This window comes from Bison bison, unplaced genomic scaffold, assembly GCF_000754665.1.
Source record: "Bison bison bison isolate TAMUID 2011002044 unplaced genomic scaffold, Bison_UMD1.0 scf7180017864479, whole genome shotgun sequence".
In the NCBI taxonomy this organism is placed as follows: domain Eukaryota; kingdom Metazoa; phylum Chordata; class Mammalia; order Artiodactyla; family Bovidae; genus Bison; species Bison bison.
In genome coordinates this window covers 647803-663226 of record NW_011495039.1, presented here as the reverse complement: position 1 = coordinate 663226, position 15424 = coordinate 647803, and the positions used below count along the sequence as shown (strand labels likewise).

The 15424-nt window shown below is 39.0% G+C and overlaps 1 protein-coding gene across 5 annotated transcripts; it reads right to left on the bottom strand.

Annotated features, from left to right (window-relative positions):
* Positions 1-5933: 5933 nt before the first annotated feature.
* Positions 5934-9615, bottom strand: ARL4A (ADP-ribosylation factor-like 4A). 5 transcript variants are annotated; one of them, XM_010862146.1, is made up of 2 exons: positions 9412-9615; positions 5934-8282 (listed from the first exon to the last, which is right to left on the bottom strand). In XM_010862146.1, the coding sequence occupies exon 2, from the start codon at positions 8189-8191 to the stop codon at positions 7589-7591; it is 603 nt and encodes a 200-aa protein (XP_010860448.1). In that variant the 5' UTR covers positions 8192-8282; positions 9412-9615; the 3' UTR covers positions 5934-7588. The 5 variants fall into 5 exon arrangements, with proteins under 5 accessions (XP_010860448.1, XP_010860447.1, XP_010860444.1 ...); XM_010862145.1 differs by having other exon boundaries at positions 5934-8279; positions 9412-9595; XM_010862142.1 differs by lacking the exon at positions 9412-9615 and adding an exon at positions 8713-9356.
* Between the last annotated feature and the right edge of the window lie 5809 nt (positions 9616-15424).

The window sequence follows — 15424 nt, the reverse complement described above, 5'->3', positions numbered from 1 at the left end:
TTCACAGTCCACCTCTCACATCCATACATGACTACTGGAAAAACCATAGCCTTGACTAGATGGACATTTGTTGGCAAAGTAATGTCTTTGCTTTTGAATATGCTATCTAGGTTGGTCATAACTTTCCTTACAAGGAGTAAGTGTCTTTTAATTTCATGGCTGCAATCACCATCTGCAGTGATTTTGGAGCCCAAAAAAATAAAGTATGACACTGTTACCCCATCTATTTGCCATGAAGTGATGGGACCGGATGCCATGATCTTAGTTTTCTGAATGTTTCATCTGAAACGTTTCTGAAAGTTTCATGTAGTCAAGGCTATGGTTTTCCCAGTTGTCATGTATGGATGTGAGAGTTGGACTATAAAGAAAGCTGAGTGCAAAAGAATTGATGCTTTTGAACTGTGATGGTGGAGAAGACTCTGTGTGGTGGATTGCAAGGAGATCCAACCAGTCCAGCCTAAAGGAAATCAGTCCTGAATATTCACTGGAAGGACTAGTGATCAAGCTTAAACTCCAATACTTGGCCATCTGATGTGAAGAGCTGACTCATTTGAAAAAACCCTGATGCTGGGAAATACTGAGGGCGGGAGGAGAAGGGGACAACAAAAAATGAGATGCTTGGATGGCATCACCAATTCAGTGGACATGAGCTTGAGTAAACTCCAGGAGTTGGTGATGGATAGGGAGGCCTGGCATGCAGTCAGTCCACGGGATCGCAAAGAGCTGGACACAACTGAGCGACTACACTGAAGTAAACTAATGGATTAAGGGAAACAAGCAGTTCTCAATATTTAAATATACACTGGTTCACTGGAAGCCCACAGTTTCTAATCACTTGCTATTCAGTTATTCAGTTTCTACATTAAAAAGAAAAAAAAATAATGACTATTCATATTCTTGCTGACATTACATACAGCTGCAATAGGAAGGTAAGAGTTCTTTTACAACTGGGGACCGTTTTATATCAGATGTTTCCCAATGCAAACTACAATATCTTCAATTTTCACCATACAATTCTGTAAAGTATGGGTCTCAAACTAAAACTGAACAACAAAAATTGCCTAGAAAATCATTTTTCTTGAATGAGGAAAATATTCATGTTGTTTAATATAGACAAGAGAGGCTTCTAAACTATGGTATGTAACTTATTTTTAATCCCAAGTGTTTTTTTTTTTTTTTTGGCTGTGCCAGGTGGCTTGTGAGATCTTAGTTCCCTAATCAGGGATTGAACCCTTGCTCTTGGCAATTAAAGTATGGAGTTCTAACCATTGGATTGCCAGGGGATTCCCAGATATATTAAATATATGGGAATAGTTGTATATATGAAGTAAGCCAGAGTCAACATTTCTAAAAGCAAATAAAAGAATTTGTGAAACAAATGTACCTACACATGTACCAGTTGGTGGTAGTCAAACATGAAAAAGAATTTTTTTACTATAGGTCCCTCGTAACCTAAGGACAAAGAAACTACAACTATTGCTAAACCACTTACAGTATTGTATTGTTTGTGTTAGTATTGTTATTATTTTGAAAATGTAGTAGATTAAAGTGGAATAAAGGAAGGAAATAAGCATGTATCACTGGTAACTAGGATTTGGGACATAAGTGAAAAGAGATAATTAGTAGTATGACTGAGATTAGGTAAAGATGCTACCATTTTGAATTTTAAGCTTGGAACAGAAATTATCAGTGTGAATTAATGATATATCTTTTTGGAAAAAAAAAATAAGTCCTATTCCATTCACTGAAAAGGCCTAGAAATGATGCAAACCCAGTGGTTTATACAGAGGACTCTCTATACTTTTTCCCACTAAAAGAAACAAGGAATTCTAGAGAAACGGTAAGGCAGAAATTTCTTGTAAAACCAAAAAGTAAAGAAATTATTAAAGATTACTAAAGTTAAGTCAAAGGACTCAGTTCTCCAAAGACAGGACAGTTTAAGCATAAACAGGGATAATAACTACAGCGGGCTGAAATACATCAAGTTTAAATGGGTAAAGTTATAATTATATTCAAGGGCCTCTCAAGTGGTGTGGTGGTAAAGAATCTACCTGCCAATTCAGGAGCTGTGGGTTCAATTCCTGGGTCAAGATCCCTTGAAAAAGAAAATGGCAACCCACTCCAGGGTTCTTGCCAGAGAAATCCCACTGACAGAGGAGCCTGGTGAGCTACAGTCAGTCAGTCCATGGGGTTGCACAGAATTGGACAGGACTGAGCACTAACGCACACACCTTGCCTTTTCTTTAAGAACTAAACTTCAGGATAAGCAAATCATTGCTGGGAGAAAGTTTCTTATCAGCCAGTCCTGCCCAATGTAATAGCCACATTCATCTGTGGGCTATTAAAATTTAATAAAATTTAAAATTATAGGACTTTCCTGGCAGTCCCGTGGTTAAAACTTTGTCTTCCAATGCAGGGGGTGCAGATTTGATCCCTGGTCAGGGAGCTAAGATTCCCCCACCCTTGCGGTCAAGAAACCAAAACATAAAACAGAAACAATACTGTAACAAATTCAATAAAGACTAAAAATGGTCCACATCAAAAAAAAAAAAAAATCCAAAAAAAAAAAAAAATCCAAAAAAATCGTAAAAAAAAAAAATTATGTTCCTCAACACACCAGCCACACTTCAAGCATTCAATAACCACATGAGGCTAGAGGCTACCACACTGGATAATGCAGATACAAATTATTTCTGTCATCAGAAAGTGTTATTAGATGTAGTTGTTTAAGACAATTTCCATCAATGACCACTACCAGCACAAAAGGGACAGACATGCTACTTATGGGTGAAAGTATAAAATATTACCTTTAAAGTAGTCTTGGGGAAACAAAGAGAAGTGAGAGTCCATACAAAGCACATGTTAAACACCAAAAGGGAGATGCATTCGGCAAGATCTCCAGTGTGGGCAACTATACAAAAGTAAAATCGCAATGAGGGGGGAGGGGGAGGGGAGGGCAGGGACAGAAAGAATAAGGAGACAGGGAGAGGGAGGAAGAGAGGAAGAATGGGGTGTGGGGGACAGGAAAAAAGAGAAGGGATGTATACAGACATGTCAGCCAATAATACATGTACGATTACTGACTGAATCTTGATTGCAAAAAACTTTTAAAAATTTTAATCAAGGAAATGTAAACACTGAATAGATATCTGATTACTCTGAAGCAGTATTATTAGTTTTTTTTTTTTTAACATGCGATGATATTGAGATTGTGTTTTTTTGTTTTTTTTTTAAAGGGTGCTTATCTTTTAGAGACACATACCAAAATATTTATAAATAAAATATCTAGGACTCACTTCAAAATAATACAGAGGTAGGGGGAGAAGAAAGGGGACAGAGAAGGATGGGAATACAGACAAAATGAGACTGACTAAAAGTTGATCATTGCTGAAAGTAATCCTTGAGAGATACCTGTGTGTTCATTATGGTATTCTACTTTTGCATAAGCTTGAAATTTGTCATCATAAAAAGTTAAAAGATTTATTTTAAAACTAGAGCATCATTAAAATGAATCAACTTCAGCATCTCTCCTCAACCACCCATGTTTTAGAAGGCTGCACTTCTTAAGATATTTAGCACAGTTGACAAGCGAAGCTCCCTTCTTTTGTTTACATGCATGCGGATATATGAAAAGGTGTGGGATGTGATACTTAGGAGACAGTGTTTTTGTTGGCATCGATTAAAGTTCATTAAACAAGGTTTTACTGAATGTCTACTACAACCCAGACATTGCACTTCTGAAAAAGCACTTTTTAAAAAGGTCTGGATTTTATAGTATTGGAATTGTTTGAATTTATCAACTATATCGGAGAAGGCAATGGCACCCCACTTCAGTACCCTTGCCTGGGAAATCCCATGGACGGAGGAGCCTGGTAGGCTACAGTCCATGGGGTCGCTAAGAGTCGGACACAACTGAGTGACTTCACTGTCACGCATTGGAGAAGGAAATGGCAACCCACCCCAGTATTCTTGCCTGGAGAATCCCAGGGACACTGTCTCTCAACATATACAGATTCGTACTGGTTAATAACATTTATCGAGTTCTTATTAAATGCTTGGTGGTAATGTGCTAAATAATTTATATTATTTCATTCAATCTTCTCAAAATTCTATGCAATAGTCTTTACCAGGAAGAAATTCACACCATGAGAAGTTTCAAAGAACTTGCCAGAAGGTCACCTGGGTAACAATGGGAGAGCCAGGACTCGAACACCAATCTAACCTCAAATCTCGTATGCTGTTTTTAGACAGTACACCTAACATCCTCCTAGTCTCCTAGATAGGTATTCTTACATTTCTATCTTACATTCACAGAATCTGACACATGCTTCAACTGTAGTGTGTTGCAATTATTATCTCTGGTTGTCACCTATTTTAATATGAACTTTATGATTAGTTTAACATGGTACATTGGTTCATGTTAAGCTTTAAACATCCCTGTCTTCCATGTAATTTGTAACTGAATCTGGTCTCTAAATCACAATGCTCTCACTCTATTCAAGCTGATTCTTTGAAACTGTCATATTTAATATTCTGAAGTCCTACTGTGGTAAAATACACATAAAATTTTCCAGTTATTTTTAGATGTATAATTCAGTGACTACTTAGCATATTCACTAAATGTTGCACAAACATCACTTCTCCCACAGGATGTTCTGCTACATTTAAATGCTAAATGCAAAATTCCAACCTCAAATGATGGTATACTCAAGATTTCAAGTTCTTTTAACTAAATATTGACTGTTACATCATCAAAAGTTTAAAGAAACATTCTTTTGCATCTTTGTTATTGCCATTTTGTTTACATCATTGATGAAATTCTATTAAATAGAACCCTGCAACACTCTACCCTCTAAAGACCTCTTTCCAGGTCAACATGAATAATTAATAAAACATTCTTTAAGTGTCAAGTGCCTTGTACCAACAAAAACATTTCACATCCCCCCTTTCCCTCTGTTCAGAAACCATCATCCTTCTATACATACATATATATATTTATACTAATAACTTCACCTTTGGCTTCTAATGTTGTATTTTTCCATGATTACTTCTTAGTAATCTTTGCTGGCTATTTAAGCATATAACTTTTTCTTTTCTAAATGTTTATAATCTAATTTAGAGCAACTATGGGCACTTAAAATTAAGTCTAAGTATCAAAACCTTCTTTTAAAAACATTTTTGATAGCAATTAAATTTAGCCATTGCATCTTAATATCTGGTATTAAATAAAATAAATTCAAATACAAGGAAATACTTTAGAAATATACTTTAGAAAAGGTATACCTTAATTAAAAAAAATAGATATAAAAGTATTGTCAAAACTCTTCAGGGTTTATTTCAAGACTCCTTATTATCCTATCCTATACTATCAACAGCTAAAATAGGTGGTGAAGAAACTGAACTTAGCAAACGAAAATTTTACGAGTTTTCTAGTTGAAAATGTGTTTTATAAATAAAAACTAGTACAATGTCCATACCATTTTCTCTTTTCTTATTGTTCACTAAATATGAAATTCTTAGATAATGTAGATTTGCTTATCAAGTTCTTGCAAAGTAAGACTAACAACACCTAAATCCTCAAGAGATAGTTATAACTTTACTATTTTACACAGAACTACGTACAGGAAGGCTGAAAACCTAAAGATTTTTTCTCAGCAAGCTTTATTAATCCATCCTGGATCTAAACTAATTCAGATTTTTCTCTCAGCAAGTTTTACTAATCCATCCTGGATCGAGTGATGTATAGAGCATACATCATGATCTCACAGAGTGAGGGTAATAAAAAAGGTTCTCCGGGAAAACCACTTCTTAGTGCCTGTGTCACATGACTTAGGACCATGTGACCCAGCTTTCAAAGTTGTTTTCAACTACTACTGAGTAACTTTATCAAAAGTGTAAATACATACATTAAAACTCAAAGCGAAACACTTCTCCTATTGCCTCAAGTAGTTTATTGGTAGTTATTATCCACATTTCTATAAATATAAACATTCTAAGTGACTGACTAGTGCAGGTATTAATACACTTAACACGTGAAGGCTCCACAGGAAGCTACTTCATTTTGTGTGTAACAAGAACCAAGTTTCCAAAAACTCCATTTTTTTAAAAAAAGCAAAAGTAACAACAACAACAACAAAAAACCCCAAACCCTGCTAGCAAAGTGCATTTCTTTTGGTTATCTTCAAAACAAATAGGTGTTGGCGTTAACACACAGAAATCATGCTGATTTGCTAACATGTCATCACGGGAAGCAAGTCTTCACCTGCAGATAAGAATTAGGTAAAGGTTTGCCCTCCTTTTAATTTAGAACATTTTTTTGGAGTCCAACATAAACAGTGCTAGTGAATTTTCACAGAACACAGCTTTGCTACTTTCCCCTTCATTTTCTATAATCGTTAATTCTTATCTGCAGTACTGTATCATTTCTCTCTACCTTAAATAAGGACTAGACTGCCTGCATAACACTGTTCAGTTTGTAAACAAAAAAATTAAAGCTCAGAGCACATAAGGATATCGCTTACATTTTCACTGCACAGTGCATTAGGTGGTGTTTATAAAGCTTCTGCTCTTCTCAAAACACTACAAAAATATATGAAAAACCACATCTGTGTTTAGCCAGCAAATAAAACAAATAATTTACAACTGGAATACTTTAGAGACCAGGTATTGTAATTACATCCTCTTGACTGAATTCATCAATTGCTTTCTTCATAAATCCATATACATTATCAAATCATATGCATTTAAGATTAGTCTACATGCCCAAATCTACTATATAAAAGAGTTACTTTAGGTTCTTCAACTGAAAGTGATTCTGACAACAAAATATTTCAACAGCCCTAAGCCCCCAAAAGGTGTTTTAAACCTGACCGTGTAAAAAGATGCATAGCTGTTTCTAAAAAGTAAAAGACTATACACCAAAACATGCTTTGTCAGAAAAACTAACCCATGCACTTGAATATGCCCTAAATACCTTTTTATTATTTGAAGTCAGACCAACTTAAACATCATCTAGAATTAACATATAGCATTACAGTATTTAATTCCAGAAAATGTCAAGATTCATTTGGCCAAATCTTAAGAAACCAACACTTCCTCCTTGTCCCTGACTGGTTGGACCAATGTGATCAATATAACTGTATATATAATAATCTACTTTAACATTTCCCTTCATTAGCACTTTATCTTAACATACAAAGCCTTGCATACAATTTCTTTGCAAAGGCTTCCCCCGCCCCCCAAAGATGTAAGCACAAAACACTAGGCAGACAATCTTCAAAGTTTTATTTCACTAACTTCAGGTCAAATTTCCCCAACTGTTTTCTGGTCAATTTTCTATCCTTGCTTCACTTCCCAAAATGGCAGTACCAGAAGATTTGTGGGGTAGGGAGAAGAGACCATTTTAAGAAGCACTGCATTTACTCATCTTCCAAAAGGCAACAGAGTTGGATATCCGATTGTTCAACAAAACAAAGCTTTAACAGCATCCAGGAAGGCAGGCAGGCAGACCAGGCTGAAGACACTCTTCCATTTGTCAAAATCAGACCAGAGAAAACCTACTCCACACAGATATAAAAGCTATCACCATTCATCTTTTCTTTTTCTGTTGCCGCAACATTTTTCTTCTTTTAATTATCATATCATGTAGTTTCTCAAGTCCTTCCTTCAGTCCATCGCCTATGATTGCACAGGTGGGCTGCAAATGCCAGGGAGTTGAAGAGCTCAGTTCACCCATTGCTAACAATTTCTCAATTTCTGAGAGAGACAGTGAGTTCCTCAGGTCTTGTTTGTTAGCAACTATAAGCACAGGGACCCCTTGATTTTCTGATATCCTTGTTATTTTATGAAGTTCAGTTTTAGCTTCTTCCATCCTTTCAACATCAACAGAGTCCACGACAAACACAATGCCATCTGTGCATCTGGTGTATGACTTCCACAGTGGCCTTAACTTCTCCTGACCACCTACATCCCAGAAGTGGAAAGTGACTGTTTTAGAATTTCCCAAGGTTACCTTAATTTTTTCCGTGTTAAATCCTTTGGTAGGCACGGTATTTACAAATTCATTGAACTGCAGCCTGTATAACACGGTTGTCTTTCCTGCACAGTCCAAACCCAGGATAACAATGTGGAAGGACTGAAATGAAGGCAGGCTGGACAGGATAGAAGTCTGGTCTGACAGTCCATTCCCCATTTCCAGTTGCAGAGAAGTGTTCCAAATTGAAAAATGCTTCCTTCTTACTCTTTAAGGACTTCTCTTTCCAGGAGATCCAGTTACCAGACTGCTGAGAGGGAAAATGAATGTTATTCTTGTGAAATAATGTACAACTGTTCTTCTCTCTTCCTGCTAAAATAAGCGACACGAGGAACTTGATAAATAAAAGTTGCCTCAGTAAACAAACCAAATGAGATAAGAATCATACGCAAACCGAGGCGAACGACAGAATAAGCACTGCCACTGAAATTCTTTAACATTCACTGAAATTACAGTAATATGTACTTTACTCCTCTGGGTCCCTAGATGTCAGAGACCTCATACGGAGACAATCTACCAGCAACTGGTCCAAGTCGCAGTAACCACTAAGTGCCTTTTTTTGGCAGAAAATTTTAACACATAATCTGATCTTTAGGATCTAATTCCACAAGCTTAACAGCATACCTAAGGTCACTATTATCTTACGCCCGCCACTCCCTCCCAAAATACAATGTTCTCACCTCCTGAATTGGAGCGTGGGTCCAAATGAGAAAGCATTGGTAGGCTTCTCGACACTGGGGCGGACAAGCACCCCACGTCCGTTCAGCTTAGCTCTGAAGGAAGCTCTGGCGGTTGCAGCACTAGAAACCTTGGTTCCAGACTCGGACCACGCCCACCCCTCACGGCCCACCCCCTAGCCCGAATCCCATTGGTCATCTGCGTCAGCGCGTCCACGCCACGCCCGACCCCCGCGCCCTAATTGGTGAGAGTAACTGCCGTTCCCAGCGCGGCGCAGTCGGGCTCTCCCTCGGACCAAAAGCACCACCTGTTGCCCTCGAGTTAGAAAACAGGGCGCCTGCAGAGGGAGCCGAGCGACCCCTGTAGGGGAAAGAGAGACTCGCCGGCCAGCGAGGCCCCGCTACCCCGCTAGCTCCGCCCGCCCGGGAGCACCTGCAGCTCAGCCCAAGGACGCCGCGCCGAGGTGCTCACATCCGAGGCCCGCGGTCGCCACCGGCATGTTAACTCCTTCTCCTCTGGCCGGAGGGTCCTCCCTACGGCCTCGCGGGTCCCCAGGCTTGAGTGATCCCGACCTGGTGCACCCGCCGGGGAAGGCCCGCTGTCCTCGAAGCACGATCCCCTCGTCTGTTTCCCTCACCCGGCCGGCAGGTCTCCCTCAGCAGGGCGTGGCCACATCAGTTGCCCGTCCCGTGGCGGCTCACCTGACTAAATGTCCTTCTCTCGTCCGGATCCAGCGTGGCTCTCTGCCACGTCGGGAGTACGTTGGTACCAGCGGGAGGCGCCGGCGAGGCCTGGGCGGTGGCAGGGGACGAGATGCCGCTTCCAGGGGCGCTGGCTCGGCGCCGGCCAGCCCTAACGGTGCTCTGCCGACCGCCCCCGGCGCCTGCTGGGGCCCCGCCCCCTTCCCGTGCTCTCCCGGACGCGGGCCAGTGGGGGGCGCGCCGGAGCCAGGTCTCCTAGCAACGGCAAAACAGGGTCACGTTCAAACCGACCGGTAGCGGCGGGCGGGTGTGGTAGGGTTTCCGGTCTCAGCCCTGAGAGCTACAGCTGTTTCAGAAGCTTACTGCAGCCGGCCGCTATCTTCGGGTGGGTGCCACCCTGCGCCGCCTAGCCTCAGGGCATCCTATGGCGTCCTCGGGGCGGTGGCCGGTAACTCGGGGTCAGGGATTTCAGAGGACTCCGGACGGGCGGGCCCCTTATGTAACGGGGTGACGTGGACATGCCCCAGTAGCTGCCCGGAGAGTCCTGGGTCAGACTGATGTCTGTAACACATCCTCCTTACGCTGAGCAAATAAATGCTCTCTGCCACGTGATCCTAGCAACATCTCGGTGAGGTGGCGACAGGTAGAAATATGCCAGTTTTTACAGACGAGGAAATCCTCTCGTTGTTTCAGGTAATCCAAGGAAAATTAGTAGTGGTCCTGAAATTTATCCGCTAATCACTAAATCCATAATGCTTTCCACTGGATAAGTTTGACTCATTGCAACAGTGTGCTTGACCCATAAATGTGCAAATATTTATTGAACACTTTACAGGCAGTAGGCACAATTCTGTGTGTCTGGGGATAGAATGGTGAGCAAATCAGACCTTGTCTTCGCACTCGTGAAATATTGAAGTCCGTGAGAGAAAAAGCAAGCAACCAAATGTCCGCATGAATAAATGTAATTACAAAACATGATCAATGAAATTCAGAGTACTTATAACAATTAAGGAGGAGTACCGATAAAGATCTGGGAAATCTTTAATGAATAAATATCTTTTTGGAGGAGGCTGTAAGATATTGGAAGAATTTTTACGGTGCACTGTTTTCCAAAAAATTGCACGTATGTAAAATGGATTGAAATTTCTTGAAGAAATTTCCTGATTTTTCTCAAGACCATTATTGCTATATTTGTCTCCTTATGACTAGCATTGGAACAGTATTTATCACACTAAATTAAAAAGAAAAAATGACATAAAACCTAAAGACTAACCTAAGCACAATGCATATTTTCAAGACAGCAATACTAATTTTGGGGAAAAAAAAACTAGAAGTCTCAAATGGCATATTCTACCAAGTTATTTATCTAGTATAAGCTAAAGCTTGCTGTATTATAATTGTGAACTCTCATTAGCCATTTTCAGTAATTAGCCAGCACTTTATTAAAGTGATAGTCTCCCTTTTCTTGAAAATTTAAAGTTATTCTTTATTAAGCTGGAGAAAAACTTGCAGATTCTCAGTAAATGAAGAATAAAGAGCAAGCTTCTGTGACAGCTTTCTTGTCATACTAGCTTTGAAATCATGCAGGCTGTATTAGCTGCATATTCACACATTAGTGGCTTCCCTGGGTGGCTCAGTGGTAAAAAATCTGCCTGCCAATGCAGGAGACGGGCTTCCATCCCCGAATGGGGAAGATACCCTGGAGAAAGAAATGGCAACCTATTCCAGTATTCTTGCCTGGATAATCCTATGGACAGGGGAGCCTGGCGGGCCATAGCCCAGGGGTCACAAACAACAAAACGACAAAACAACAAAATATTAGTTGCCGGAATGCATTTCTACACACACTTCCTCAAGGCCAAAAAAGATGAGATAGTAAAATATTGACAGCTTACAGCCTTATAGAATCACCTTCACTAAATTGTACTTTAATGTTTTATCCTAGGCTTATAACTAGAACCCTTTGGTTAACTATATAGCCTGTGGGTCAAATTCAAGAGATAAGAATGCTTTTTACAGGTTTAAAGGACTGCAACAGAAAAGACAAGACAAGACAATATAGCAGAAATCATCTGGAGCTTTGAAATACCTAAAATATTTTCTCTCTGGCTGTTAATGGGAAAATGATACTCCTGCTTTATGAGCAATAACAACCATACGAAAACAGCAAATGATAGAAAAAGATCACATTCATAGAACACACGGTCTATTTTGTTGCACAGTCTTTCTATAGAAGGCCCATTCAAATATTTAATTTCAATGCTATGCCAGGAAAATGGACCCTTTAGGCTACAGTTCATAAACTATGTGCCTATGTGCTCTGGGGTGCCTCAGAGAAATAGGAGTTTTATGGGATATTTTAACTTTTGGAGGGAAATACAGTGCCATCTGTTGGACCCTGATAACAACTACAACTATTAAGTTGTCGCGGGCTACAGTCCATAGGGTTGCAAAAGAGTCGGACGTGACTCAACATCTATTAATAAAAGGAACTCTGGGTTACTTCTTTTGGCTAGAGGGACCATGAAAAAATTACTGAGACACTAGGAGCTCTGTGAACCTCTGACTTTAGTTACGGTTTTTCAAACTTGACTAATTATGGGAGTAATTGTATTTTATAAGCACCTTGTAGTGCTTATAAAATACAAATTCCTGGCCCCTATTACAGACCTGCCAAATCAGAATCATCAGGAGAGGGGCTAGTGATCTGTGTTTTCAACAAGTATCCTAGTAATCACTGATTAGACATTTTGAAGAAATACTGATCTTAAGAAAGGGTAAGTTTTCTTTTTTCAAATAAAAAAACTGAATAATTTACCTTGTTTCCCCTATGCGAATACCAGGACCCAGGTCAAATCTGATGTCTGTAGCATTCTTTCTGTCTTCCAAAATCTGATTTTCAACTATCTACTTAAGCATGTACATACTGCAGCTAATGTCCTTCTTGACATTTGCCTTTTTTTTTTAATTTCACTGCATCAGGTCTTAGTTGCAGCACACAGGCTTGGTTGCCCTGCAGCAGGTGGGATCCTAGTTTCCCAACCAGGAATTGAATCTGCGTCCCCTGCACTGCACGGCAGATTCTCAACCACTGGACCACCAGGGAAGTTCCAACCACTCATTTTTTTATATATTGCTGCTTCTAGAGTTTCTCACTTTGTTTCAGTGCATTTTTATTTGAATTTTCCATGTCTGAAGGTCTGGGTAGACAGAAGACATGATTTCTAGTGAAAGGAATTAGTTCAGTGGAGGTGCTAGACACACAAACACTTAACTGCTAGGATATTCAACAGGACTTCTGGGTAGTAATATAGAAGCTGTTATCAAGTCCTATGCCTGCACAAAATTTATCTGACAGTCACAGTAGCTTAACAGAAAAACATAAACTGAATATTCAAATGTTAAACTGAATATTCAAAGAACTCAAGGGGTATCAGACAAGTGGTAGTGGAAAGGAATTGCAGGTAAAAGTAACAGTATGCACAGCATGGTGGCATAAGTTTATATGTTTGCTGCTGCTGCTAAGTCGCGTCAGTTGTGTCCGACTCTGTGCGACCCCATAGACGGTAGCCCACCAGGCTCCCCCGTCCCTGGGATTCTCCAGGCAAGAACACTGGAGTGGGTTGCCATTTCCTTCTCCAATGCATGAAAGGGAAAAGTGAAAGTGTTCATCCAAAAAGAGGAGACTATAATTTCTCATCGGAAAAAATAATGTGCTGGGGGACTTTAATGGATAGGTCTTCCAGACAGAAAATCAATGAAGAAACAGTATTTGAACAACAGTATAGACCCAATGACTCTAATAGATGTATATACAAAACATTTCAACAGCAGCAGAATACACATTCTTCTCAGACCTACATGGAACATTATCTAGGATGAATCAAGTACTAAGCCATGAGACAAGTCTCAACAAAGCTAAGAACACTGTAATTATGTCAAGTATCTTTCTGACCACAGTGGTATGAAACCAGAAACCAGTAACAGGAGAAAAATTAGAAAATTCACAAATATGGTACCTGGAAATTAAATAACACAGTCCTGAACAATCAGTGGACTGAAAAAGAAATCAATATGGAAATCAAAAAATATGGAGACAAATGAAAGTGGAAACACAAAACAAAACTTATGAGATGCACCCAAAGCAGTTCAATGAGGTAATTTATAGCTAGAAATGCATACACTAAGGAAAAGGAGAAAGATCAAAGAAACAACCTAATATTACATTTCAAAGAACTAGAAAAAGAATAACCTAAACCCAAAGTTAGCAGAAAGAAATGATAAAGATTAGAGCTAAAATAAATGAAATAGAATAGAAAATAATAGATTAGCAAAACTTAGGGTTAGTTTTTAAAAAGATAAAATTGACAAACCTTTAGCTAGACAAGCCAAGAAAAGAGAAAAGGTTCAAAAAAAAAAAATATATATATATATATACATAAATGAAAGAAGGGAACCTGAAATGAATACCACAGAAATACAAGGGATTGTAAGAAAATAATATGAATAATTATATGCCAATAAACTGTACAAACTAAAAGGGATAAATTCTTAGAAACATACAACCTCCCAAGACTGAATCATGAAGAAACAGAAAACCAAAACAAACCAATAATGCATAAGAACACTGAATCAAAGAATTCCCAACAAAGAAAAGCCCAGGACTAGATGGTTTCACTGGTGAGTTCTTACCAAACATTTAAAGAAGAATTAATACCAGTCCTTCCCAAAATCTTCTCAAAAATTGATGAGGGAAGGCACACTCCCAAACTCATTTCATGAGGCCATCATTACCAAAGCCAGAAAAGGACATTATAAGAAAAGAAAACTACAGACCAATATCCATGATGAATATATATGCAGAGATTCTCAAAAAAAAAAAACCTGCAAACCAAATCCAGTAGCATATGTAAAGAATCATACCATGATCAAGTGGGAGTTATTTCTGGGATGCAAGAATAGTTCATCATAGGCAAATCAACAAATGTCATACACTGTATTAACAGAATGAAGAATAATATCTACATATATAAAGCATGAATGTGTGCAAAGTCACTTCATTTGTGTCCAACTCTTTGCAACCCCATGGACTGTAGCCCACCAGGTTCCTCTCTCCATGGGATTCTCCAGGCAAGAATACTGGAGTGGGTTGCCATGCCCTCCTCCAGGGGATCATCCCAAGCCAAGGATCGAACCCGTGTCTCTTACATCTCCTGCACTGGCAGGCAAGTTCTTTACCCACTGAACCAACTGAGAATTCTGTGTATACACACACACACACACACACACACACACACACTAGAATATTATTCAGCCTTTAAAAAGAAGGAAATTCTGCCATTTGCAACAATATGGATAAACCAGAAGGGCATTATGCTAAGTGAAATAAGTTAGAGAAATACAAATACTGTAAGATGTCAATTATATGTGAATCTTAGAAAGCTGAATTCATAGAAACAAATTAGAATGGTTGCCAAGGGCTGAGGGAGAAGATGAAATGGGGAGATGTTGATCAAGGGACACAAACTTCCAATTATAAGAAAATAACTTATAAGTTATTTAAGTTATAAATAAGTTATATTTCAGTTATATATTATATTTAAGTTATAAATAATTTATAAGACAAAGTTCTGAGGATCTCTTGTACAGCATTGTGACTATAGTATAAAATGCTGCATTATTTTTTTTTTTGTATTCATAGATAAGCTTTATTTCAATGTTTACATAAAAATGAGTTGATGTCGAACAGGAAAAGGTTTTTACAAAGGGTTAAAATTTATCAAACAACAGAACTTGGTCCTTCCCTTTAGTTTGAATTCAGTTGGCTGACGCATCGTTATTAGTATCCACCCTCACTAATCATTTTCATCACACACAGTATCTAAACGTCTTCAGGTGGCACTTCCTATTTCCCTGGAAGTCTCTTAAACTGCTTTCAGTTACAAGAGAAGGGCAAGGATTTTATCGGCTCATACTCTACTCCACTGGAGGCAAAGATACATCCCTCAATTCT